At 28.9% G+C, this 27989-nt stretch overlaps 3 protein-coding genes across 6 annotated transcripts; 1 reads left to right on the top strand and 2 right to left on the bottom strand.

Moving 5' to 3' along the window:
* Positions 1-1106: 1106 nt before the first annotated feature.
* LOC141538384 (uncharacterized) lies at positions 1107-8108 on the bottom strand. 2 transcript variants are annotated; one of them, XM_074259811.1, is made up of 7 exons: positions 7998-8108; positions 4284-4420; positions 4085-4209; positions 3815-3954; positions 2750-2773; positions 2302-2546; positions 1107-1408 (listed from the first exon to the last, which is right to left on the bottom strand). In XM_074259811.1, the coding sequence occupies exons 1-7, from the start codon at positions 8005-8007 to the stop codon at positions 1178-1180; spliced, it is 912 nt and encodes a 303-aa protein (XP_074115912.1). In that variant the 5' UTR covers positions 8008-8108; the 3' UTR covers positions 1107-1177. The 2 variants fall into 2 exon arrangements, with proteins under 2 accessions (XP_074115912.1, XP_074115913.1); XM_074259812.1 differs by lacking the exon at positions 2750-2773.
* A 1837-nt stretch (positions 8109-9945) lies between these two features.
* Positions 9946-23364, top strand: Klp31e (kinesin-like protein 31E). 3 transcript variants are annotated; one of them, XM_074259062.1, is made up of 9 exons: positions 9946-10144; positions 12282-12666; positions 13896-15386; positions 16444-17438; positions 18581-18778; positions 19301-19575; positions 20661-21215; positions 21682-21952; positions 22059-22272. In XM_074259062.1, the coding sequence occupies exons 1-9, from the start codon at positions 10110-10112 to the stop codon at positions 22252-22254; spliced, it is 4401 nt and encodes a 1466-aa protein (XP_074115163.1). In that variant the 5' UTR covers positions 9946-10109; the 3' UTR covers positions 22255-22272. The 3 variants fall into 3 exon arrangements, with proteins under 3 accessions (XP_074115163.1, XP_074115164.1, XP_074115165.1); XM_074259063.1 differs by having other exon boundaries at positions 18584-18778; XM_074259064.1 differs by lacking the exon at positions 22059-22272 and adding an exon at positions 22279-23364 and having other exon boundaries at positions 9947-10144.
* Positions 23312-27473, bottom strand: Psr (bifunctional arginine demethylase and lysyl-hydroxylase PSR). Its single transcript, XM_074259065.1, has 4 exons — positions 27075-27473; positions 26770-26975; positions 24561-25432; positions 23312-23556 (listed from the first exon to the last, which is right to left on the bottom strand). Exons 1-4 carry the CDS (start codon positions 27145-27147, stop codon positions 23532-23534), a joined length of 1176 nt encoding a protein of 391 aa, XP_074115166.1. The 5' UTR covers positions 27148-27473; the 3' UTR covers positions 23312-23531.
* Between the last annotated feature and the right edge of the window lie 516 nt (positions 27474-27989).

The raw sequence follows: 27989 nt of genomic DNA on the forward strand, positions 1-27989 counted from the left end.
AGGTAAAATTTAACCATCGATGAATAACTAGAATTTTCTTATTACCAACAGCGTATCAATTACCATTTTGTGTTTTTAAATTTAATTTAATATTATAATTATAGATAATATCATTAAAATACGCATCTTTAAATTTTAATAAATTATAAATATAATAAAATAATTAATTATAGATTAACAGACCCGATTAATGAATATTATAAATTTACTGTTTCGAAACTAAAGACTCAAAATTTTATTACGTAAAAATTTTTCAAAATTTTTTGTACACTTCTCAAAAAAATTAAGGGATTAAGAAAAAAATCCAAATTTTTGGGGGATTTTCAACAGACTGTAACTTATACAAAAATGGTCGTATTGAGATTTTAAAAAAACCAAATTAAAGCTGAATAACTAAGCTATCCAGTCCATATTAAAGTTAAGTCAAAAAAAATTTTTCTACGTTCGTGGATTAAAAAAAAAAAATCCAAAAAAATTTCGAAAATTTTTTTATCGGTGGTTTTCTTAAAATTACTCGAAAAAATTTTGAAAAAAAAATTTCAAACTCAGATCCAAAAACTAGATACTTAGAGCTACAATTTGCTTTTTTTTTTTTTTTTTTTTTTAAAAAAAAATTTAATTTAATAAAAAAAAATTTTTTAATTAAAAAAAAATCATCTTGAATTATTTTCACAAAAAAAAAAAAATTTAACATTTAAATTACATCGAAGAACTCATAATTAATTAAATAAACTAATTTTTAATACTTTTTTAATTTTTTTATGTCAGGTTATTAAAAAAAAAAAATATTTTGTATCAAAATATATATATTGTATTGACTCTAATTAACAGCAATTTGAATTTCCAAAAAATATATATATTTATAAGCCACATGGTGTTTTATAAAAAAACTCTGGAAAACATCAGAAAAATATCGATTGTATATATATATATATATATATATATATATATCTGTAATAAATGTAAATATATAATTAAATAATATAAGCTAAAAGCCTTTCTCTTCTTGAATAAGATTAAGATCTATATAAGAATTAATCTTTAAGATTAATATTAGTTGCAAGTGCATGGAAGCTGAATTGAACTTAAATAAATTTGTCATCAGATCTATAACTCAAAGATTTAATTTTTAAGCACTTAAATAAGAATTTTTATTTTTTGGGAGTTAATAAGTTGCTTATTGGCCGACCAGGACCTCGTATTCGGGGAACGGAACTTCCGCTCCGGCGTAGGCGATGTAGCAAACATTGTGGGAAGCTTGGACCTTCCCGATGGTGACTGTCCCTTCGTGGTTGACGCGACCGACGAACAAGGGCTCGCCGTCTTCTGTTTCGCCAGCGGGGATTGCGTTTGCGGGAATGTTTCCACCACTTGTTGCTACCCACTGAGGCTTGCATCCACACAAAACCTGTTGGAAGAATTTTTTTAATTAAAATTAATAATTATATTTTTTTTTTAAATTTATTTTTTAGGACAATAATTTTTTTTGTGACTAAATGAGAAGCATTACTGAATTAGCTTATATCTTCTAAAATATTGAAGATATCCTTACAGTCTGGTTACATTTTTTATAGGAAATTTCCTAAGCTACAATTTTGGATTCTTACAATTTTTTTCTAAAATTGATATTTTAGGAGTTACAGCCATTTTTAGAGTAACTACATAATAAATTTTTATTTTTTACTACTTTGGCACTAATTAAAATGCCTTATCTCCTAAAATATTGAAGATTGCCTTATAGCACAAAAACAATTTTTGTAGGAAATTTCCTAAGCTACAATTTTGGATTCTTATGATTTTTTCCTAAAATTCATATTTTAGGAGTTATAGCCATTTTTACAGTGCCTAGATAATAAATTTTCAATTTTTTACTATTTCCGTACTAAATAAGTTGTTATACTTCCTAAAATATTGGAGATATCCCTACAGTATAGTAACATTTTTTGTAGGAAATTTCCTAAGCTACAATTTTCCTATTCTTATAATTTTCTTCTAAAACTGATATTTTAGGAGTTATAGCCATTTTTAGAGTAACTACATAATCAAATTTTACTTTTTACTATTTCATCACTGATTAAATCGTTATATCTCCTAAAATATGAAAGATAGTCCTATAGTATAAAAACATTTTTTGTAGGAAATTCCCTAAGCTACAATTTTGGTCTCTTATAATTTTTCATAAAAACTGATATTTTAGGAGTTATAGCCATTTTTTATAGTACCCAGACAATAATTAGCTATTTACTTCAAAAATCCTTTTTTAATTATTATTAATAATAATAATAATAACAATAAAATTACCTGGTACTCAGATTTTCCATGTTCTTCACCTCCCCAAGCAACGTAACAAACCCCATGGCTGGGTTTAACCTTCCCAGGAATCATCGCGCCTTCATGACTGGCACGACCAACAAACAGCGGCTCTCCATCGTGGCCACCTTCGACTGCGCCAGGCGGCATTGAACCTCCTGTAGCATCACACCAGCAAATGCTTCCAGGTGCTACCAATTCTGCAGGTGCTGATGGAGACGCGTTCATATTTGGAACTAATCATTAAATCCAATACATTAATCAGGTTGTTCATTTTTTCCCTTAATTTTACACTAAATTTTAAAAAACTAGTTCAACTATTTATTAAATTTTTTTAATTATTAATTTATCATGCCTATTAATTGCTAAAAAATATTAGAGGGTCTAGGTTGACTATTTAGCATTAAATTAAATAGCTTTTTATTATTTTATTACGTACACCCATAACCGCCGATACACCTTGCTGAAGAAATCCATTAAAAAATTATTTATTATTAATATTAATATTGCTTTTAAAAAATAAGTAAAAAATTTTTTTATTCCCAAAAATTTACTATTTTATCTTTATAAAAAAAAAAAAATTTAATTAATTGAAGAGAAAAATTCTTAAACTAAAAAAAATTTTCAAAATTTTTATTTTAAAATAAAAGTAAAATTTTTTCAAATTAAAAAAAAAAATTTTAAGAATTTTTCTACTTAAATATTAAATTAAAACGATTAAATTTTGACGGTATTAAAATTAGCCGATGTTCAAAAATTTTTTTGATAATTAAATTAGAATTAAAAAAATATTTAAAAAAAATTGCACATATAATTTAAAAAATTTTCTACATTTGAAATTTTTTCGGTAATTATTTAAAAATGGGGTCAATCTCATTTTGGGCCATAATTAGGTGAAAAATTAACATTTACAATTTTTTTTTTTTGATTTTGCTTATTTTTTAAGGCGTATTTAAGCGAAAAAAAAAAAAAAAAAAAATTTACATTAAAAATAGCAATAACGAATAAGCGTCATTTGATATAAAAAAAATAAAAAAATTGCAGTTCAAAATAAAATGTTTATAAATTTAAATTTTCAATGTTAATTTTCAGAGCTTTCAATGTAATATTTACATTTTACAATGAAATTATTACAAAATTTGTAATAATTGCAATCTGAAACGGTAATTTTTCCAATTTTTTGGAAAAATCATTGGCTTTTATGTTTTTGGATAAAATCTCTATATTATCTTTTTTTGATGTTTTTGTAATTTACTTTTTTAAATACATAATTTTTTTAATGCATAAAAAAACTAACAATTAAAAAAAAGAATTGATCACTTTGATAAAAAAAAATCAATTTTCTATAGGCAAATATAAGGAATAAATGGGGTTGATCCCACTTGTAAATAATTACCATTTTTTAATAATAATTTTTTCAATAAAAAAATGATAATAATGATGGCTAATTTAATTTTCCAAATTTTTGTATTTTTTACAAGTCTAATTAAATTAATTAACTGACCTTCAATTAACCAATCGCCACTGGCTCCCCATCCGGTGCAAACACCGAAGTGATTAATCATAGCGATCTCGTGATCATTACAGGTCATAAAAGGGGAATGTTCACCTTCCTTTCCAACACTCAGGATTCCGTCGTTCCATCTGTAATTTTATTAATTATAAATTTTAATTAATTAAAGTAAAAAATTTTTTCAATAATTTAAACCGGAAAAAATAGGAATTTTTTTTTTTTAATTAATTTTTCACGTTTTTACTGTTGTTAAAATAATACCTGATCCAAAATCCACGGAATTCATTAGCGTCCAAAATTGCAGGAGTTTCAGCCTCAGTAATGTCGGGCTTAGAACGATTTTTTCTTATAACCGACTTGCTGTTGCTCCAGCCTCCGATGAAAACCTTGAAATTAATTAAAAAATTAATGTTTTCATCTTGACAATTTTATTAATATATCAATAATAAAATAAAATTACCTCAAACATAGGCTCTCCTTCAAATGGTCCAGCCGTCAACGCGACGTGGGCATCGTTAGGCGCTTTTATCCGAAATTGCAGTTGCTGGGAAGAAATTGGGTAGAATTTGTACTCCAATTTATCTTCAGTACTCAATGCTGTGAATTTAAAAAAAAAATTTTGTTAAAAATTTCAAATTTTAGAAAGAAAAAAAAATCTCTAAAAAACTAAGAAAAATTTTTTTCGACTCAAAATTTTCTTTTAAATTATTTTTTTAAAAAGAATATTCTGAAAAAATTGATTTTTTTTTATATTTTTAAAACTTAACTCTTTTAGTGTGTCCGTAAAAAGATTTTAGAAAATTCAAATTATTTTCGGAGAAATCGTTGTTTTAGTGCCAAAGATTTTTCAAGTTCTACTGAATCGAATTACTTTAAATTTAGTGTAAGTCTTCTTTATAGACTTTTCTATCTCATAAACTATCCTTATCCCTAAATTTCAATATTTACTATTTTTTAAAAATTCAGATAACTCAAAAAACTCAAAAAAAAGGTACAAAAATTACCTTCCCGCTTTAGTAGCTGCTAACTTTTTAAATTAAAAATTTTTTTACTTATTATATATAATAATGAGAATTTATTTGTAATTAGCAATATGCTATTGTTTTACAATTTACAATTTATAATTTCATTGATTGCCTTTTTTTACGATACTTTAAAAATTACTTTAAATTCAAGCTTCTAGACCAAAATACTTCCTTAAATAATTCAATTAAAATTTGAATTTAAAATTCTAATGGTGAAGAGTTAATTAAAAAAAAAGAGCTTAGATATTATAGCAGTGATTTCATTTAAAATACATTCGTCAATTATATTAACATTGACACATTTACTCGAGAATTTTCGTTGCGTAATTTAAATTACAGATCGTCTTTATAAATTACTCTAATTTTCACATTGTGACGCTAATTTTCATCTCTTTATTTCACTTAGTACTTTGAATTTAACAAAATTTTTAATTTTTTATTTTAATAAAATAAATTAAATAAAAAAAAATTTTTTTTTTTTTTAAATAAAATTAATTAATAAAAAAAGTTCTTAATTTTTTTTTAGATAAAATTAATTAAGAATAAATTTTTTTGTAAATTAAATTTTTTAAAAAAAAAAAAAAAAATAATTTCTCCAAATTTTTTTTAATTTGAATTTTTTTTAAAGTAAAAAAATTTTCTAAATTAAAATTTGAAAAAAAAAATTATTAGTTAGATTAAAAAATTATTAAAAATTTTTTTGACATTTTATTTGAATAATTTTTTATTTTTTTTTTTTAAATAAAATTAATTAAAAAAAAAAAATTATTCCAAATTTTTTTTAATTTGATTTTTTTTATTTAATCAACAAAATTTTGTAAAAAAATATTATTTAGATTAAAAAATTATTAAAAATTTTTTTAATATTTTATATAAATAATTTTTAACAAATAAAATTTGTTTTTTATTCTAAATTTAGAATTTAGCAAATAATGATAATAATAATAAAAATAATAATGAAGAAATGAATGAATAGCTAAAAGTAGTAATGAACGAAAAATTTTTGAGTAATGAGTAAGTGAAGTAAGTGATGTATAACTAAGAAATAACAGTGACATCATCGGCTCAATGTCACTTTATTTTATTATGATCATTTTATCATCATTATTATTGTTATTATTATTACTACTGTAATTATTATTGTTATATTTTATCCATGGGTTAATGACAAGGTGACCTACTAAGTACTTATATTCATTATCGATTTATTTTATTAATCAGGTTTATCTCATTATTATTTAATAGTTGTCATTCATCCGGCTCGAGGTAACATATGTCAGAAGAATTTTAATCCGAATTTATAGAGGCGAGTTAAAAATTAAGATCCACTGTAATTTTTAGAACTCTATTAAGCAATAAGTCGACTATTGATTTTTTTTTATCATTATGACACAAGGATAACAAATCCTGACCTAGTTTTAACTCTTACACGTCTGGTTTTTCTAGTTTTATCGGATATTTAAATTAGTTTTTTTTTTTTTTTTTTTAATAATAAAATGTTTTTTTTTTTATTCAATTAATATTTTAAGAGTGATGGTTATTTTTTTGATAAACATTGTTAAAGTAACTATATATTTTAAAATATTGAAGATAACTGTATAGTGTTAATACATTTTTTGTAGGAAATTTACTAAGCTACAATTTTGGATTCTTATGATTTTTCCTAAAAATTGATATTTTAAGAGTTATAGCTATTTTTAGAATAATTAGATAATAAATAGTAAAAAAATTTGCGTCATTGCGTCAAAAAATTTTGTGTTAAATATTTAACACTTTTATGTGTAAATTTAACATTAATTGTGTTAAACTAACACAAAAAAGTGTTGAATTAACGCAAAAAAGTGTTAAATTAATACACAAAAGTGTTAAATTAACACCAAGAAGTGTTAAATTAACACAAAAACGTATTAAATTAACATAAAAAAGTGTTAAAATTTTTGTGTTAAATATTTAACACTTTCATGCAAAAATTTAACACTTATTGTGTTAAATTACCACAACTAAGTGTGAAATTAACACAACAGTGTTAAATTAACATAAAAAAGTGTTAAATTAACACACAAAAGTGTTAAATATTTAACATAAAAATTTTTTAACGCATTGACGAAAAATTTTTTACTGTGTAATTTTTTATTTTTTTTTTTAAATAACTACTCGTTTACAGTCACTATATCCCCTAAAATATTAAAATTAGCCATTTAATGTTAAAATAAATTTTATAAAAAATTTACTAATCTACAACTTCAATCTCTTATAATTTTTTCCAAAACTCAATATTTCATGACCTACAGTCTTCTTTAAAGTATCTAAATAATGACTTCTCACTCCATTTAAAAACTTTCTTTTTAAATAACAACAACAATAACACAAACGCCTTAATTTAAAAAATCTCAAGACAAAATAGCTAAAATTACATTAATTAAAATTCAACAATTGTCATTGTCAGAAATAACAGTACCAGTAATGAGAAGCGGATATAAAATTCTTTCCGCTAGCGTCTAGCGGACTTTTTTTACTCTTTAGAATGTCGATGACCTCACAGCAATTGAAATTTTTTCTACTATCAAAATATCTAATTTAAAAAAATAAACTATCCCTCCGCAATAAATTATGCGTACTAATATATTAAATTAATAAAATTCAAACCTTAAAAAAAAAAAAAAGAAATTTATGAAAAAAAATTAAATTTTTAAATTTAATTCTTTTTTATTCTATAAAAAAATTTATGACAATTAATTTCAAATGAACCGAGTAAATACAGTCAAGGTTTAATCTAAGAATTTGTAATTCTGTAAATATATATCCAGCTATTTATATACATGACAAATTTTTAGACGCCGATACCGATACGGATAAAATAATCCTAAAAAAAAAAATAAAAAATAAATGATAATATTTATTTTATTAATCATTTAATTAAATTAACGCAATAAATTTGAGATTATTTAACCGGCGAATTTTTACAAGTGTGAGTGAATGCAGAGATGCGATTTAATGTCTATTTACGTGTCGTAATATTTTCTATCCGGCTAAACCGCGCCCGAAGTTATTAAAAGTCTATTTATTTCATTTTTATCAGTTTAAAATCAAAAGTAAATTTTTCTTGGTAATTTTTGTAAATAAAAGTAATTGCTAATTGAAGTACTTACAAATAGCCATAATTGCCGGTAAATATATGAATATATATAGTACGCTATAATCACTGTAAGAATAATCGCGTCGCACTGTTACGAGCTCTGATTTCTGAATGTGCTTTGCGGAATTGCGACTTAAGTCACCGCAAACAGCCGCGCATGCGCGGGAACGATTCTGCTGCGCAGGCGCGAATATTTAAATTGCGCATCTGCGCAAGACATTCTCGAATTGATCTAGTGCGGTAGTTTTTATCTGTTTAAAAGTCGTAAATAAAAAAATTTTTTTTTTTTTTTTATTTTCAAAACAATTATTATTATAAGAGGAGCTTAAAAAAAAAAAACAAATTTTTATTTTATATAGTTTTGTTATTTAAAATTAAGTCTTGTTTAAAGTTTAGCTCAGAAAAAATTTTTTATGGGTTACTACAAATTTTTAAAAACAATTTTTCTATTGTAGGTCCTCATAAATTAAAAAATTATTCAAATTTTTTATTAAGAATTATTTAGAACTTTTTTTTTTATTTTAAAAATCGTCAAAATTTATTTTGTTTTTTATTTTTTAAATCGACAAAAATTTTATTTTTTTAGACTTTTTTTTTTGGGTTAAAAAATATTTTTTTTAAATTTCAATTTTTTTATGATTATTGAGGTAGTTGGGTCGTGCAAGGCATTTTTAAAAAAATTATGACATTTTTTTTATCAAAAAATAAATATATTAATAATCCACCACTAAAATTTCAGATTAATTCACCATATCGTTTTTGAATAATTAATTTTAATTAATTAAACTCTCCCGATTTTTTGACATTGAAGTTATCAATCACTTGAATAATTTTTTATTATTTTTTAACAAACAAATTTGTTTTGAAAAATTATTTAAAAAAAATTGCATTTTTTATTTTTATAAAATATCAATTTTTTTTAACCTTTTCAAATTTTTTAAAAATACTCCAAATTGAAATTTTTTAAAATCCAATGCAAAGACAATAGAGAGATATATAAAGAAGATTCCCACCAAATTTCAAAAGAATCGGTTGAATAGAACTTGAGATATCATGTCAACCACTTCAAAAAAAGTAGTTTCGAGAAAATCTTGTTTAAAATTGAAAGTTTGAGAAACAATTCCAGTATAATAATATTTAATACTCATTTTGGATTAATCGGCGATCCCAGATCCATACATTGGGCCTTCTACTTCATACTCGATGTTTTTCTTCCTTCTTTTGAAGAAGCAGAAGCTCGCAAAATCCACTGTATCTCCGAAAATAATTCAAATTTTGAAAAATTGATTTAAGGAAATATTTTTAAGGGTCTAAACTTTGAAAATATGCAAAAAAAATTGATTTTTTCAAATTTCTAGACCTGAATACTCTCTTAAAAGCTTTTTCTAATTTTCTCCAACAAAAATAAAGACATAAATCTTATTATTTCTCTTTAAAATAATTACGTTGTTTATGAGTTTAGCACCTAAACAATAAAAATTCCATTTCTTACCTAGAATTTAAAAAAAAAAAAAAAACAACCATGCATAATTCTCGGCTTGACAGAAGATAGAAGAGGACCCTGCCTAATTACGATACGTGAGACAATAATTAGCAAACAATTAAGCACGATTCTTAGATTCTTACCGAGAACGTAGCAATCTCCCACTCCATATAAGTACACTAATGCGCAAATCCGACAAGTGGGGGCTAAGTGAACATTTCCAAGAATTTTACACCCCTGCAACTATTAAGCGCGCTCACCGTAAGAGGCGCTGCGCAATCGAACGTCACCATGACGGAAAACGATCTAGACCATAGACCAATCCGGTCTCTGTTCGGGCGTTTTCGGGTGTTTCCGGCCAGGTGTCTTCTATTCAAGCGTTAAAAAGAGTCCAGTCGGCGGAAACGAAAGTTAGAGACAGTGGACTGTCTTGGCTATCTCTCTCTCTCGGTCAAGTTGCTGAGCTTGTTTTAGTTTTCAGAGCACTTGAGGCTCAGTCATACGCATACGCTGTCTTCAGCTTTTATCTATTGCTTTGAGTTATTATTTTTTATTTTTTCGGTTTTTCAAATCTTACCGATGCCAAAATATTCTTTTTTGTTGTTTCCTTATTTTTTTTTTATATTTTAGCTCTAATTCATCATGACTGACGATTCTAGTGTAAGAGTTGCTGTGAGGTGAGTTTTTTATTGTGAATTGTTATTATTATTATTATTATTATTATTATTATTATTTATTCGTTTTTTTAATTAATTAAAAATAAATTCAATTTTTTATTTTTATTTTTTTTAAATATTTAAATTTTCAGGCTCAAATTTTTTAATATTAAAAATTAATCAATTAATCAATATTATGCTAGAAAAATTTGAAAATTTTAAGCCGAATTTTTTAATAAAAAAATTCTATATATATATATATATTTTTTTTTTTAATGAAAAAAATTCTATATATATATATTTTTTTTTAATGAAAAAAATTCTATCTAAATTTTTTTTTTTTTAAATTCTATATAAATATTTTTTTTTAAATTCTATCTATATTTTTTTTTTTTTTTTTTTTTTTCATAAAAAAATTTAGAGTAAGTTTAAAAAATATTTTTGAGGATTAATTTATAAAATTACGAGGCAATAAAATTTTTTTTTAATTTTTAAAATTTAATAAAATTAATTAACTGTTAATTTATATTTTTTTTATTATTAAATAAATTTATTAATAGAATTTTAATTGGAATTAAATATTCATTTTTAATAGATATTTTTTAGAGTTAATGAATATTTATTAACAAACCGTTGTTTGAGCCCTTGAATAAATAGTGACTGTCGAAATTTTATTTAAATTTTTTTTTAGGTGAATAGATAATTAAAAAAAATTTTTTAATTGATTTTTAAAAAATAAATAAATAAATAATATTAAAAAAAAAGTTTAATTTCAAAAGGAGAGATTTTTAAATTAGAAAATAATTAAAAAAAAAATTCTTTACTCTAAAGAATATTTTTCATTCAAAATAATAAAATTTTTTCTGTTAAATTAAAATTACTTTTCTAATTAGAGCAATTATTAAATTAATTTCTTTTCCAATTAATTAATTTCATTTTATATTATGTGTTTTGTAATGATCTTTTAAAATTTTAAACATTAATCACTAGCCACAAAAAAATTATTGGATATCTGGTACTTTTAAAATAATAATTTATGCAGAATAAATAATGATTGAAATTAGCGACCATCTGTTATTAGAAATTATTTTATCGCAATGATAATTTAGATAATAAAATCTTGAGTGTAAATTTTTAAAAATCCAGATGTTAAACCCCCTGGAAAAAAATTGAATTGAAATATTAATAGTATTTTTCTATAAGTTGATTTTTGGATCATTTAAAATTTTTTATGATATTTAATTTTTTCTGTATATTTTTTTATGGTATTTAAAAATATATAAATTAAAAAATCTATAAAAAAAAAATTCCGTAGTTCAAAATAAATTTTAATTACATTTAATAAAAAATATATTTAAAAAATTCCCTCAAATTTAACTCTAAAAAATAAAAAAAAAAAAAAAAATTTTTATGGTATTAAAAAAATACATACACAAAAAAATTTCAAAAATTTAGCTTAAAAAAATTTTTTTATGGTATTAAAAAATCAGAAAAAAATATCCTGTAATTTAAAATAAATTTTAATTACAATTAATAAAAAATACATACTTTGAAAAATAAAAAAAAAAAAAAAACATTCGGTAGTTGAAAATAAATTTAATAAAAAATTTGGCATAAATTGAGCTCTAAAAAAAATTTTTTTTATATTAAAAAATCCAAAAAAATATTCTGTAATTTAAAACAAATTTTAATTACAGTCAATAGAAAATATATTAAAAAAATTGCAAAAATTAAGCTTTAAAAATTTATTTTTAAATATAAAAATTTTTTTTTATGATATTAACAAAATAAATATATAAAAAAATTCATTAAATACATTTTTATATTTTAAAATAAATTTTTATAATTTTAATTACATTTAATAAAAAATATATTGAAAAAATTAGCAAGAATTTATAAATAAAAAATAAATTTTTTATTTATATTTAATATATTTTTAATTTTAAAAATAAATAATTTCCCTAAAAGAACTATAAAATAAAATTAACTTACAGATCTAAGATAGATCAAGTAGACCATGCTCTACTAGTAAGACTTTCACTCGCGTGGGTGCAACTGCGTGGTCTCTAAAATTCATAAACTCTACAAATATTACCATAAAATAGTTAACAATGGCTCTTTAATAAAAATAAATATTAATCAATAAATTGAATTGCAGGATAAGGCCTCAAGTAGCCCGCGAGGTGATTGACATGTGTCGAATATGTACACAAGTGCCGGCGGGGGAGCCCCAGGTATTCTTGGGGGCCGACAAAGCCTTCACGTACGACTACGTATTCGACACAGGTGTCGAGCAGAAGAAAATATATGACAACTGCGTGGCTAAATTGGTGGAAGGGGCCTTGGATGGGTACAATGCCACTGTCCTGGCCTACGGACAAACTGGGTCCGGAAAAACGTACACCATGGGCACCGGGTTCGATATCGAGATTGATGATAATATTGTGGGAATTATTCCCCGGGCGATCAGACACCTCTTTGACGGCATCGCTGCTAAGCAAGCTAGGGCAAGGGAGCGTGGTCACATGCCTCCGGAGTTCAAGGTGAGAATTTAACAGAAAAAAATTTGGTAATTATTTACAAGTGGGGTCAAACTCATTTTGCCCTATGTTTGGCCATAGAAATTTTTTTTAATCTAATTGATCAATTTTTTTTTGCATTTTTCAAAAAAAAAAAAAAAAGTATATTAAGAATATCAAAAAAGATAAAAAAGAAATTTTATCCAAAAACATGAAAAAAAATATTTTTTCCAACTTTCAATTGGTTAAAATTACGAATTTTTTAATTGCAAAATATTTTTCGAAGGAAAAATTATTTTTGAATTTTATGAAATAATTTTTTTTTTTTTAACTAAAATAATAAACATATTAAAATTTATTTTTTTGATATTAAATTAAATGCCAATACACAGAAAAAAATATTAATTATAATTATAATGATTATAAGGAATTATTTTATTCTATTGAAAACTTGAAAATATTTTTTATTATCTTGTGACATGATGATAATCAATACAATTTAATTATGTTCATAGAGATAAAATATTGGTAATTAAGAAAAAATGCTGTTCAATTTTTATACAATTTATAAACTTTAAAAATCATTATTAATTTTTGTGTAGAGATTAATAATTAGATAAAAAAATCGGTAATTAGAAAAAAAAAATTCTTCAATTTTTATAAGATGTATGAACTATACACATAAAAAAAAAATTTCTTAAGCCAAAAAAATTTTAAGGGAAACCAAAATTATTTTGGAGTAAGAAAAAATTTTTTTGGATCAAGGAAAATAATCTTAGTTCAAGAAACTTTGACTTTATTCCAGAAATTAAAAACTTTTTTTAATATTTCCTTGAGCCAAAAAAATTCATACTCCAGTCAAGAATTTTTTTTTTATTGTAAAAAAAATTATTAAATTTAAAAAAGAAATTACAAATTGCTTCAAAAAGTTCCTAAATTTTGCTCTATTAATAATCAAAAATTATTAAAATTAATTTAGCAAATTTTCAATAATTTTTGTAACAAATAAATGATGGCGAAAAAAAATTAAATTTAAAAAAATCAAATTAAAAAAAATTAAAAAAACAATAAAACAAAATTGCAATTTTTAAAAAATAATTTTTTTAAATAAATAAATGATAGCAAAAAAGAAATCAAATAAAAAAAAATAAAAACTGCAATTTTACAAAAATAATTTTTTTAAACAAATTTGTTTGTTAAAAAATTATTTAATGACTGCTAACTTAAATATCATTTAAAAAAATATCTTATAGGTAACAGCCCAATTCCTTGAACTCTACAATGAAGACCTAAAAGACCTCCTCGAACCCGGCGGGCCAAGCGGAGGAGCTCGAATCCACGAGGACACCTCAGGAAACATCCACCTTACCGGCGTGGAACCTCGAGTAGTAACAAACCCAGAGCAAGCCCTGGAATACCTCCGCCTAGGTGCCCTGGCCCGAACGACAGGTCCGACTCAAATGAACACCCAATCTTCAAGATCGCACGCAATTTTCACGCTGTTCATCAAGCAGCAGCGGTGCATCCGCGTAGAAGACCCAGATGCGGACGTGGACACGAGCGACCCCATGAACGAGTTCGAGACTTTGACCGCGAAGTTCCACTTCGTAGATCTCGCAGGTTCCGAGCGATTAAAGCGTACGGGCGCAACCGGAGACCGCGCTAAGGAAGGAATCTCGATAAACTGCGGGCTGTTGGCATTAGGGAACGTAATTTCTGCATTGGGGGACAAAAGTAAGAAGAGTTTGCACGTGCCTTACCGAGATTCAAAGCTGACTCGTCTTCTGCAAGATTCTCTCGGCGGGAATTCCCAGACTTGCATGATCGCTTGCATCTCTCCCAGCGACCGCGACTTCATGGAGACTCTCAGCACTCTGAAGTACGCGAACCGTGCGAGGAACATCAAGAACAAGGTGACGATCAACCAGGACAAGAGTTCAAGAACAATCGCGTCCCTGCGCCGGGAAATTCAGCAGCTTCAGCTGGAACTCCTTGAATTCAGGCAAGGAAAGCGCGTCGCTGGAGAAGACGGCGTTAATGACGCCTGGCATGAAACCCAGATGCTCAACAGCGAGATGCAGAGTCTCCGGACTCGGGTTAAAGCCTTGTCAGAAACTGTGGAAGCTTTGACAGCGAAGAACGCACTGCTGCTCGCGGAAAAAGCCGCGGGCCAATGGGTCTCTTCGGGAAATGAAGACGCGTCCCAATTGGTCCTGGGGTACGTCCAAGAAATTGAAGAGTTAAGGGCTAGGTTGCTTGAAGTGGAAGCTATGTACCAGCAGCTGAAGAAAAGGCAGCAAGCAGCGCCGCATGCGGACTATGCCTTTGAAGCGCCGTCCATTTTGGACACCGCGAAGAAAGCGCTCCAGCAGGATATTAATAAGTTGGACGCTTTGAAGGAACAGACGGCTAGTAAGGAGGATGATGAGGATCCTGATGCGGACAATACGGAAAATGGACAAGAGTCCTTGAGTGAGGATGAGTCTGATGAGGAAGATAGGAAGGAGGAGGATGAAGAAATGGCTATGGGAAGGGAACTAGAGGCCCTCACTTCGGATATTGATGTCAAGCAAAGGCTGATTCAGGAGCTGGAGATGTCGCAAAAGAGGCTTATTTCTATGAAGCAGCACTATGAAGATAAATTAGCGCAGTTGCAAGCTAGGATTAAAGACACTCAGGAGGAGAGGGATAAGGTTTTGAACTCGCTTCAGCAGCAGGCTTCGCCGCCAACTGAGAAGGTTAAGGTAGGGTTTTTGAGGTTTTTTATAAATGGGAATTTTAAGGAGATTCCAGAAAAATTATTTCCAATTTAAGGTAGTACCCTCGTCAGAGTCGTTTTTTTTAGGATTTTTTAAAAATTTTGCCAGTAATGTTCATATAATTCTGCATCGATTGGCGCAATTTGAAAATTTTTGACCATCTAGTTTCAGAGATATTTAATTTCAAAGTTTGAGTTTTGAACGCTCTTATACATTACGGTATACGGGATATCCAAAAGTTTACCTACAAACATTTTTATATCTCAGAAACTTTTCTTAGGATCTTTTTAAAAAACTAGAGTAACGTTAACCAACAACTAAACAATTTTTTAAAAATAATTTCATTGATAATTACCACACAGTTTCACAGATATTTATTAATAAGTAATGAAAAATTTACCTAGACCAGAGTAGCCGAGGAAGGGATACGTTAATAAAGCTATGGCAACAACGCAAGTTTTGTGAGCCAAGAAAAAAGTATGAGACGCGTTAGCGCTGAAAAATTTGAAAAGTTTAATCTACGTCAGGTGTAATATTATAGTTATTAATTTTATTTATTTAAAAAAAAAAAATAACAATGATTATTTTATAAAAATAAGTATTTTTCTATATTTATTAAAAATTCAAAAAAGTTAACAATTTTAATATAATAATATATATTAATCTTTGATAAGTTATAAAAATAATAGTCAGATGAAATAATAAAAAATAGTAAAATTTAAAATCAGTTAATACATCAACACAAAAAATTTAATTACTGATTTTTCTGAAAAAACAAAACAATACTGTCAATTATTTTTTTTCAGACATTGTAATTATATTTCCGAATAAATGTATGTAAATAAATAAATAAATTACTTTGACCGCGGATTGCAACAACCTACCTTAAAAAAAATTATAAAAAACATTTTTTTTTATAAAATTAAATTCAGAACAATTTTTGTTTAATAATTTTTTTATAGGACCAATATTTGCGCGGTAATATAAAAAATTTGAATTATTAATTTTGGCTCTAATAATTTTACAAATTTTTTTTTTCTAGAAACTGAGAGATGAATACGAAAAGAAGCTAACATCGCTGCAGAAAGAAATGAGAATCTTACAATCAGCAAAGAAAGAGCACGCGCGCTTGTTAAAAAACCAGACACAGAGTCAGATGCGACTGAAGAGCCTGCACAAGGAGTTGCAGGACATGAAGCACGCGAAGGTAGAACTTTTGCGAAAAATGCGATTGGAGAGTCAGCGGCACAAAGACAGCGAGCTGCGACGTAACCGAGAGATCGCGCAGCTCAGAAAAGAAAGCCGTAAGAACGCGAACATGATCCGGAGTTTAGAAGCGGACAAGCGGATGAAGGAAGTGGTGCTCCGACGGAAGCAGGAGGAAGTTACAGCCCTGAGGAAGCGCGACAGGGGACTCAGCGAGAAGGTCGCGGGACGAACTCCCACGAAGCTGGGTTCAAAAAATCTCAAGCCCCGGTGGCAGACCCTCGAGAGGACCATCACCAAGCACACGCTGGTGAAGCAAGCCGCTGCGGAGACAGAGCGCGAGATGGAGCGACTGCTCGCGGAGAGGGAGCAGCTGGGTCGCGATCTGGAACAGCTGGAGAAGAACAGAGCAGTCTTTGCGGCTGCTAATGAGGACACGAGCTATTTTGACGAGGACATTGATAATGTCAAGAGCAAAATTTCCTACGTCCAGGACAGCATTGCTGAGTGCCAGAGGGACATGGTCGAGGTCGGAGATTGTGATATTGAAGGAGAACCTGGTGTTGAAGCGCTCATCTCTTCGATTAAGAGCGTTGATGAAGCTCAGTATCTCATGCAGAAGATGCTCGGGTTTATTGTCGATCAGAGCTGCAGTGCTGCTCAGAAACAGCTTGAGTTCAGGGACATGGAGAGCAGGTTGAACCAGGTCACGCAGCAGAGTGATGTTCAGCATCAGTTGCTTGAACATGTCATGCGCGATAGAGAGCTCTTCGCTTTTAATAATGAAGGAAATTACAGTCCTTCTATGTCGAGGTCGTCGTCGTCGGATATGTGAGTTTTTTAATTTATCAATTTAACATCCAATCATTTAAAAGAAATTTAACATAGAAAAAAAAATTTACTTGAATCAAGTAAATAATTTTAAAAAATTTCATCTTCTTGGTTTCAGTAGAAAAATTTTTAAACTAAGAAATTTTTCTTGATTTAAGTAAATTTTACTTAATTTAAGGGGGGGGGGTTTCATCCCCCGATAAAATACCCTACAGACAAAATATCCTCCAACAAAATAATTTCAAGACAAATATATCCCCTTCACATAAATTTCCTTTGATAAAATATCCCACCACACAAACTTCTAAACACATAAGGTTGTTACCGTGTTGCGTCTTTTTAACATGGTTTTTGTGTGTGTTCATTTGACATTAGACCAACACATAAGCTTGCCCAAAAATAATAACTCGATTATAATCACAAAATCAGTCAAAATTTATTAATTTAACAATTCAACATTAATTATTATTATAAAAATAAGTATATCAAATACGGTAAACCGGAATTTATGTTGACTCAAGAGATATTTTCTTGATCTAAGAATTTATTTCGGAAGACAAATGATTATTTTGCTTTAAGAATTTCTTGTCTTGATTTAGATTTTTTTGGATTAAGAGCTATATTATCTTCAATCGATACATTTAGTTTTTCAACCAAAATAACATTATCGTTTAAAAAACTTAAAATAATTCATCAAAGTATATTTCAAAAACTAAATAGTCCTTAATTGTTATACCGAAAAAAAAATTATTTCTTGGAAATAAGTAAATTAATGACTCAAAAAAAAAAAGCCATTGTTAACACAAGTCGGTAACACCTTGAATCAACGTTATCGCCTATTTTAAACCAAGAGACAAAAATTCTTGAAAGAAATATGTCTATATCTAGTTTCAAGAGTTCAAATTTTGAAGAAAAAAAGTTTCTTGAATCAAGATTTTTTTTCTATCAATGTAGGATATTTTTTTGGACTTAAAAAAAAAATAGAATTTTTATTGTAGGCCCTTATGGCATCCGAGGTGGGTCCCGGGAGCTATAAGAGCGTATAAAATTTTTTTTTTGCATTTCTGCACGTTTCATACATATAAAATTGTTTTTTGGAAAATAGTCCAAGTTCTACATAAAAACTACTAAATAATTTTTAGCAGTGAAACTTACCAAGAAACCGAGGGCAAGCGCGTAAAGGCTCGCCAGCGCAAGCTCCAGCGGAACGACCTTCTTTTTGGAACCACCGACTCCAAAAATCAGCAGAACCAGAACCAGAATCAAAATCAGAACCAGAACCAGAATCAAAACCACAACCACCCGCTGACGCGCGTCCCCAGCGCGCCTGGAAGCCTAAAGTACGTTAAAAATTAATTAACCCTTGTAAAAACGAACTTTGAACTCACCCGTGGTCTCCTCGGTCCTCACAATAAATGTTAAATATCGAAAACAGGGGGTTGGTATTAACGCGAGGACAGCATGGCGGATCTCCAACACTCGCTAGGCGGGATAGCACCTCTCCGCGGCCATTGCGTCGGCCGCACCATGGACTGGGCGGTTCCATGTGAGTCGTCTTGTTCCGTGAATTAATTAATATGTTATTATTTATTTGTTAATTGTTACACCTTTTAAGTACATTACTTAAGCATGCCAAGCACGCTAAATCTTTGTCTATAATTATTCACTAGACGCTGAATCAAAACTACCCTCTAGGCATGTAATTGTACAAATTTTCTTTATTATTACTATTATTTATAATTTATATTTGTATATTTTATAATTGTTTAATAAATTACAATAATTAAAGTGATTTATTTTATTAAAATTTTTAGATTAATAAATTTTTTTACTAACACTTAACCTAAAATCTAACAAATTAGGGAACAGGTGGCGCAAATGGAGATTTCTTCGCCACCTGGATCGCCTACCATCTATAGGCGATTCAATAGTCGTGAAGAAAATGTATTCTCGAGGCTAACTGCCGCTAGACAACCACTGACAACAGATCCACAACCAAGCAAGGGTATTATTTCACCGTATCCTGGAAAAGTTCAACCACGAGCGACTTTGCAGTGCAGCCACGTAGCGGAAGGTCACGGTAAAGCTGTTCTGGCTATTGACGTTACACCTGATCTATTATTCAGCGGCTCTAAAGGTATTTATAAAGCGATTTTTTATTCAAGTTCAGGGAATTTATTAACTACTTTTTAACTTTTTAATTGATATTTCTTTTTTAGACAATTTATACAATTGGGTTGAAGTTAAAAGTTTAAAAAAAAATTTTATTGGAAAATTATGAGATTTTTAATTGTATTAATTTTATAAAATTTTCAGGATTTTTTTTTAAATTTCAATTTTTTTGGGAATACTGTTCAGATCTTGACAGATCTGATTATATTTGGTCAGATCTGATTAAATGTAATTTTATAAAGACTAAGCAACACTAAATATGATCAGATCTAACCAATTCTGACTACATAACGTCAAATCTGATCAGATTTCACCAAACAATGTCAGATCTGATAAAAAAAATATATATTTTTTGACTGAATGCATTGAAAACGATTAGATCTCATCAGATCTAGCCAAATAACGTCAGATCTGATTGAATATAATATTATTTGTGCTTAAAATATTATTAAAATAGATCATATCTAACTATATCTAGCAACAGAATATTAGATCTGATCAGATCTGACTATTAAACGTAAGACCTGATCAAATTTAATAGTAAAACGTCAGATCTGAAAAGATATAAGTACATCTGTCCTAAATATACTATTAAATATTATCAGATCTAATTGTTTGAACATTTAACGTCAGATTTGATCATTTTTGGTCACAAGACCTCAGATCTGATCGAATATTACAATATTTAAACTAAATACATTGTAAAAAAACGATTAAATTTAATCAGATTATCACAATTAACGTCAGATCTGATGAAGTTTGACCAATTAACGTCAGATTTGATAAGATTTGGCTACTCAATATCAGATCTGATGAAATATGATGATATCTGAAGTAATCGTATGATTAAAAAGGGTCAGATCTGATCATTTCTGGTCAAATATCGTCAAATCTGATTATTTTTTATGACATAATGTCTGATCTGAACAAACAAACATATATTTGTTTTAAATTTATCACCAATACAATCAGATCTGATAATATGTGATGTAATTTTTTTTTTTTTTTTTTTTTTTTACCAAAAATATTAACTCACAATTTTATTTTCAGATCGAACGGTCAAAGTATGGGACCTTGGAACGGGTTTGGAGAACATGACATTGTCAGGTCACCCAAACAATGTAGTAGCTGTAAAATATTCACGGCTCAATAATTTACTATTTAGTGTATCAGCGGCTTACGTCAAAGTCTGGGATCTGAGAGCTGCTAATTCGTGTGTAAAAACTCTATTTTCTTCAGGACAAACCCAAAATGGATCACTGTCCCATGCAACTCCTTCAAGAACGCTGCAACTGCCAGTAGGAGAGAGTGCGATCAACGATTTAGCACTTAGTCTCGATGAACAAGAGCTGTATACTGCTTCAAGCGACAAAGTAAGAACCTGGGACCTTCGGAAGTTGACTTACACTGGCAGGCTTAGTCCGCCTCATACTGCTGCAGTCATGTGTCTCGCGGTAGCGAATGACGGCAGAATAATCACTGGTAGCAAAGATCATCTGATTTCGTTGATTGATAGGAACACATCTGGACAAGCAGTTAGTCTTGCTCCGCCACATTATGATGGAGTTGAATGTCTTGCTCCAAGTGGATCAATACTTTTCTCAGGTAAATATGATCTTTTTTTCGTCATATAAGATCATATATGATCATAGGTGACCATCTGATAGGTCATATATAATCCTTTAGAACAATATAACCACTACATACGATAATATATGATCATATCTGACCGTCATATACGATCATATATAACATAAGTAAAGCCATATAAGATCATATAGAATATAAATCACATGTACATATGATGATATATGATCCTAGATCATATATGGTCATACGTGACCATACGGATCATACATGGTCATATGTGATCATATATGGTCATATGTGATCATATATGGTCATATGTGAGCATATATGGTCATGTGATCGTATATGGTCATATGTAGGTCATATATGGTCAAATGTGATCCTATATGATCACATATTATCAGATATGGATTCTTTTCTGAGAAAAAAAAATTTTTTTTTAATTAAGGATCTTTAAAATATTTTTTTTTTTTTATTTTAGGCTCTAGGGATATGTGCATAAAGCGTTGGGACTTGAGCAAAATGGAACTAGTGCAATCTATAAATAATGCCCACAAAGACTGGATCCTAGGTCTCTGTACAATAAACGCCGGTTCTGTAATGATTTCCGGCTGTCGAGGAGGAATTCTTCGGGCTTGGTCAGTATGTCGAGAATCAACGGGTGAATGCAATCTTCTTGGAGAAGTTCGGGCCCATGGATCGGCGATAAATGCAGTGGTGACCAATCAACAGCACATTTTTACCGCCAGCAAGTGAGTACTAGCTTATATGATTGATTAATTAGACCATCATCAATTTATAATCGACAATCTTCATTAGAATAGAGCTTAAAGCTATAAGATACTTTATTGATTGCAGCTCGGGAGAAGTTAAGCTCTGGCGAGTCCCAGATCCTTTTCCCTTGATGTCAATGATGTCAATTTTTTATCATTATTATATTCATAATCATTATCATTATCATAAGCTTATTTATTTAATTATTTGCACTCATGAATTCATTATTATTCATGCATCACTTTTTTTTCCTTTTGCATGGGATTTATTATTCCGCTGATGATCAACAACAATCGCCGATCAGTGATGGAACTATAAGACTCTGGAGCTATTTCAATAAACGTGACCAGCCACGTACCTATCAGCGAAGCAATTCCTTAAAATGCTAACAGTTACCACCAATGGAGACTGTAACTGTCGACAAAATTAGTCATCAAGATAATAATGAGTATTTAATTTGATTACTGGCCTATACTGGGGTTAGTTTATTGCATTTATCTGTTCTGTAACGACTCGAGGACTTTTCTTCTTTTATATTTATTTTTTTTTTTTTTATTTTATTTATCCTGTTCCTGGAACGGATTATGTTCCTAGAAATGAACACGTTCTTAGAACTGGTATGTTCCTAGAACTGACCATGTTCCCAGAACTGATCATGTTCCTAGAACTGATCATGCTCCTTGTACTGACCGCGTTCCGAACAATGATAAATGGTCACAATCATTGCACTGATCATGTTCCCAGCACTAACCCTGTTCCGAACCATGATTATGTTCCTGGCACTGATCATAGTCCGAAAAATGATTATGTTCCTTGCACTGATCCCGTTCCAATAAATATTGTTCCGATGATCATGTTCCTAGAACTGATCATATTCCAAAAAATAATAATATTACTTGTACTGACCATGTTCCTAATCCTGATCATGTTTGATTATAATTAATTATTAAAATTTATTAATTGTTTTTACAAAAGTCCTATTCTTATTTGAATTATAAAACTAAATCATGCATTACGATAATTATTAAAATTTTTATGGACAGTTCTCGAGTTGACTAGTCGCAGTAATTAATTGTACTATAGTTAATCCTAAACACCAGGCAGCTATTACCAACCAATAAAATAAATAATTAAATTAATGAATTTACCAATGATGAAGAGATTTAAATGCAGTATTGTTGGCATTTAATTTATTTATGTATAGATTTTTTTTTACTTTTTTAACGCAAATGATGGGAATGCAAGAGGTCATTTAAGGTTAGATTTTAAACTTAAACAAAAAAACCGTCGCCTAAATTAGATACTGGGATTATTGAGGTTAAGTATTGTTAAGTAGATATATTGTATTATATTATATTATATTAAATAAAATAAAATTAACAGAAGGCTGTTCCGAGGTTTTAATTAAATTTTGGCAATATCTAGCTCTCATTTTATTATGAACAGATAGATTGTTCCAATAGTTATTATAATATTTATTCTCAGTACAAACAATAATAATGAATGATTAATACTGTACAGTTGAACCTTATTGAGGGCCCCACGTACGCGACATTGTCAGGGTTGATTGTTTAATTTTCTTCTGTCAAAATAAATAAAATATTATTCATTATAAAAATGTTCTTATTTATTTTTTATATTTTTTAAAGAATTTTAATTTTTAATATTTTTTCAGTTAAAATTAAATAAGAAATTTATTTTAAGACACAAAATTTAAAATAATAATCAGAGATATTTACTAATTAATTTTGAATAATTAAATAGATTATCCGGATAAACCAATTATTGACAGGTTAAAAAAGTGATTGATCTAATTATTGACATGCCTTAGCCTCAATTATTGACACTTATACTGCGCATGCGTCGAATCATCTGCTTATTCTTATTTATCGAAAGTTATTATTAAGTAATCAATATTATTAAAGTTTATTAATAATAATTTCCATAAATAATTAATTACTTTTAAAAATATAAAAATTAATTTAAAAATAATTTATTTAATCAGAAGAGTTCAAACTCTTACAGTTAATTTTTTAGGTTTAAGTAAAAAAAACAAAAAAGGCGTAATAGCGCTGTCGACTGGCTGTCAATATGAGATTCAATTTAAAAATTATCAACTAGTTATTGACACCCATTATTTAAATATTATAAAGCATACAATTAATTTCGATTATTCAATTTTATAAATTTTTCATATATTGTTAATTAAAAAAAAAAAAAAAAAAAATCATATAATTAGATGAAGAAATTAATTTAAACTCGGCATTTAAAACAAATCCTTTTCTAACCAAAGTTGTTAAGAAAATAGACACTCGTAAGCTGGTTTGATGAACTGGTACTAACTTTATTTTTTTTTTAATAATTAATATTTAATATTTTGAACTGACAGTAATTTTTTTAAATTTTTTAATTAATTAGAATTTAATAAAAATTTATATGATAGTTATTCTTGTTACAGATGATTTAATATATTTAAAAATAATTTAGGGTGTCAATATTTAGACCCCTGTCAATAATTGGGCCTTTCACCTTAATTATCACAATTTTATAAATTGTACTTATTAAATAAATCAGATAAAAATTTACCTTTTCTTCTTCTTGTGAGCGGACAAAGATTCCTGTCCACTGTCTTCTTCGCTACCTTCAGATTGGCTGGAGGAGCTGCTGGAGGAAGAGCTGCTGGAAGACCCACTGGATGAATCACTGGCAACCCCAGTGTCCTTCTGGACATCAATAGTAGTCGCGAGAGCCGCCAAGTCTGGTTCTTTTTCCGCGAGAACTTTGAGCCACTTCCTTGACAATTTCGGGCGGCCGCGAACAGTTTTGTGCCAGACGACGGGGAAGTTAGTGCGGGAACAAAAATTCTGGGTGATGGCTATCGTCTCGTCTAGGTTGAGTACGACGTGCCACCAGCCTCCAGGAACAAAGACGGTGTCCCCGGGGCCCTGGAGGATCTCTATGGGCAGACAGTCTTGCGGCCAGGATGGAAGTTTGGTCCGAGGATAAATCACTGAGAACCAGGTGATGGCTTCGTCTCGCTGCTTCCCGCCCTCGGAGCCGGTCACTTTCAAAAGTTCCCTTGGCGTGTGTGTCGGAAAGAGACACCAGCGCTTGTGTCCGGATATCAGGGCGTTCCAGGCACTCGTTCCGAGGGGATCGATGTGGATCCCGGTTCCGGAACGCGCCGGGCCCATCACGAACCACCGGTACGGCGGGCGCCGGTGCTCCCCCGCGTGCTGGAACAGGTCATCCCGGAAGTACTTGGGTATTACGTAGTCTTCCAGAAGCTTTTTCCGTCTCGGGTGTTCCCCGAACGAGCTGTCGAAGATGTACAGAGGAGAGTCGTCTTCGTTGTTCCGCATGTACTGGACGTAGTACTTCATCTTCATTTTTACGCTGTACCCCTCGTTGTCTTCTCCGCACTTGAATTTTTGGTTACGGTACTTTTTGGCTAATCTCTGGAAATTTTATTTTATTATTATCCAAGTACCCACCTAGTGTAAAGAATGTTTATAAAAAAAATAATACGTAGAAATACTTTTGTTATGCATCTTAAAATTAATTAAGATAGAACCCTCGCGAGTTCCGTAGTCAAAAGTTTATGTTAGAGTGTACGGTACATATACTTGAGAGTAATTATTGACAAGCCTAAAACTTTTTACTGTTTATGTACTTATTTTAGCCAATCACCAACGAGAAACTGATCGTTTGAAAAGTCTGGCAACACTGCATGAGCGTTAAGATATTTTATAGTGGTTACACTCTAGTGTTTTGGACCAGCTGTAGACTGACCTCTGTTTTGATACATGCGTTTATTTATTTACTTACATACATTTATTCGGAAATATAATTACAATGTCTGAAAAAAAATAATTGACAGTATTGTTTTGTTTTTTCAGAAAAATCAGTAATTAAATTTTTTGTGTTGATGTATTAACTGATTTTAAATTTTACTATTTTTTATTATTTCATCTGACTATTATTTTTATAACTTATCAAAGATTAATATATATTATTATATTAAAATTGTTAACTTTTTTGAATTTTTAATAATTATAGAAAAATACTTATTTTTATAAAATAATCATTGTTATTTTTTTTTTTTTAAATAAATAAAATTAATAACTATAATATTACACCTGACGTAGATTAAACTTTTCAAATTTTTCAGCGCTAACGCGTCTCATACTTTTTTCTTGGCTCACAAAACTTGCGTTGTTGCCATAGCTTTATTAACGTATCCCTTCCTCGGCTACTCTGGTCTAGGTAAATTTTTCATTACTTATTAATAAATATCTGTGAAACTGTGTGGTAATTATCAATGAAATTATTTTTAAAAAATTGTTTAGTTGTTAGTTAACGTTACTCTAGTTTTTTAAAAAGATCCTAAGAAAAGTTTCTGAGATATAAAAATGTTTGTAGGTAAACTTTTGGATATCCCGTATACCGTAATGTATAAAAGCGCTCAAAACTCAAACTTTGAAATTAAATATCTCTGAAACTAGATGGTCAAAAATTTTCAAATTGCGCCAATAGATGCAAAATTATATGAACATTACTGGCAAAATTTTTAAAAAATCCTAAGAAAAAGACTCTGGCGAGGGTACTACCTTAAATGCTTATTATTCAAAGAAAATATTAGTTTATCATACTCCTGATTTTTTTTTTTGAGTCAATAATGAGTCAAACTTTTGTTTAAAAAAAAAATTATTGTTATTTTTGAAAAATTTAATAAAATTGCTTTTGGAGTTAGAATTTTATATTACAAAAAAAAAATAAATAAATAAATAAATACCTCAACAGTCCATTTGTACTGGGCCTTCCATTCCGTTTGAACACCTCGTATTATCACAGGTTTGTAAGGTTTCTCATATAATTTAATAAATTCATCACAAGAAACCTGTGACTCATCGATGCGGTCAACATTATCCTCGAATTTCCAAAATTCTCCTAATTTTTTGACATACTCGTGCTGGGTCCAAGCGACCTTATCCGCCAGTTCTAAAAAATGACCATATTACCCCATAAATATAAAAAACAAAAAAATAGAATTTAAAAACACACAATATAAATTAATAAAAGAGGTTATAAATTACTTACCAGGCCTGGCTTTTTTTTTAACTTCCTTGATGCGCTTCCGCGCTCGGTGATCGATTTTTAGTTCTTCGGACATTATTTTAAATTTAAAATTATTTTATTCTTCTATTAAATATATTTACAAATTTAACATTTAACATGGAAAATATAGGTTGTGTCACTCTCAACTCTGCTTTAAAAAACTACTGTAAGACACTTTTCAGCTAATAAATATTTTTAGACAACTTTGTGGTTAGTTTAAAATACTCCTCGAGGTATTTTTATAAAAATATATTTGTTTGTATTTGAATATATGTGTAAAAAAATTAGATTATAAAATTAATTATTTGGGCAGTTTGTAATTGTTGGAGGCTCTAGTCTGTGTTGGCTACTGAAGTGAGGTTATATTCATTTAAATTGTTAAATATACCCTGATAGCCTGCGCTTTCTCAGTAAGTGTTGACTTCCAGCAGTTACGGTTAATTTATACATCAAGTTGGCGGTAATTCTTCTCTCAACAACAGTTGTAAGCAAATTGACGGAAATCTACGGCCGCAACTTGAATACAAGTTAACAATCAAACTTGTAGTTAAATTTCCTTTCAACTTTACTACAATTTGAAGGAAATACTTGTACAGCAAGTTTTGACGTCTATTTGCAGAGTAAGTTATAGGTAACTAATAGGTAATCGCTCGCTTTGCCAACTCTTTCCGTCAAGTTTGCTTCAAATTGCGGACGTAGATTGACAGTAAGTTATAGATAAGGTGGCTATCAGGGTAAGCTTTGAGGTGGTTAAAGTGATAAAAGTGACATCTTTTTTTGGTAAGTTTGGGCGTCGGTAAGCTAAAGATGTATTTTATCGAATTTTTTAAATTTGAATTGCGCGCGCAAGCGCGCGCTTTTATTTAAATTGCGCGCGCAGGCACGCTTTAATTTGAA

This window comes from Cotesia typhae, unplaced genomic scaffold (assembly GCF_013202065.1).
Source record: "Cotesia typhae breed Kobodo isofemale line unplaced genomic scaffold, CoteBio_Ctyphae contig_20, whole genome shotgun sequence".
NCBI classification, from domain to species: Eukaryota; Metazoa; Arthropoda; class Insecta; order Hymenoptera; family Braconidae; genus Cotesia; species Cotesia typhae.

What these genes read in the sequence shown, in the direction of transcription:
- LOC141538384 (XM_074259811.1), bottom strand. An exon ending in TGGCGATTGGTTAATTGAAG is followed by an intron (nt 2,774 to 3,814) that starts GTCAGTTAATTA and finishes GGATTTCTTCAG; the next exon opens with CAAGGTGTATCGGCGGTTAT. An exon ending in ATGGAAAATCTGAGTACCAG is followed by an intron (nt 1,409 to 2,301) that starts GTAATTTTATTG and finishes TTCTTCCAACAG; the next exon opens with GTTTTGTGTGGATGCAAGCC.
- Klp31e (XM_074259062.1), top strand. Translation starts at nt 10,110, where the DNA reads ATGACTGACGATTCTAGTGTAAGAGTTGCTGTGAG. An exon ending in ACATGCCTCCGGAGTTCAAG is followed by an intron (nt 12,667 to 13,895) that starts GTGAGAATTTAA and finishes AATATCTTATAG; the next exon opens with GTAACAGCCCAATTCCTTGA. An exon ending in CGCCAACTGAGAAGGTTAAG is followed by an intron (nt 15,387 to 16,443) that starts GTAGGGTTTTTG and finishes TTTTTTTTCTAG; the next exon opens with AAACTGAGAGATGAATACGA.
- Psr (XM_074259065.1), bottom strand. Translation starts at nt 27,147, where the DNA reads ATGTCCGAAGAACTAAAAATCGATCACCGAGCGCGGAAGCGCATCAAG. An exon ending in TAAAAAAAAAGCCAGGCCTG is followed by an intron (nt 26,976 to 27,074) that starts GTAAGTAATTTA and finishes GTCATTTTTTAG; the next exon opens with AACTGGCGGATAAGGTCGCT. An exon ending in GCTCACAAGAAGAAGAAAAG is followed by an intron (nt 23,557 to 24,560) that starts GTAAATTTTTAT and finishes TTATTTTGACAG; the next exon opens with AAGAAAATTAAACAATCAAC.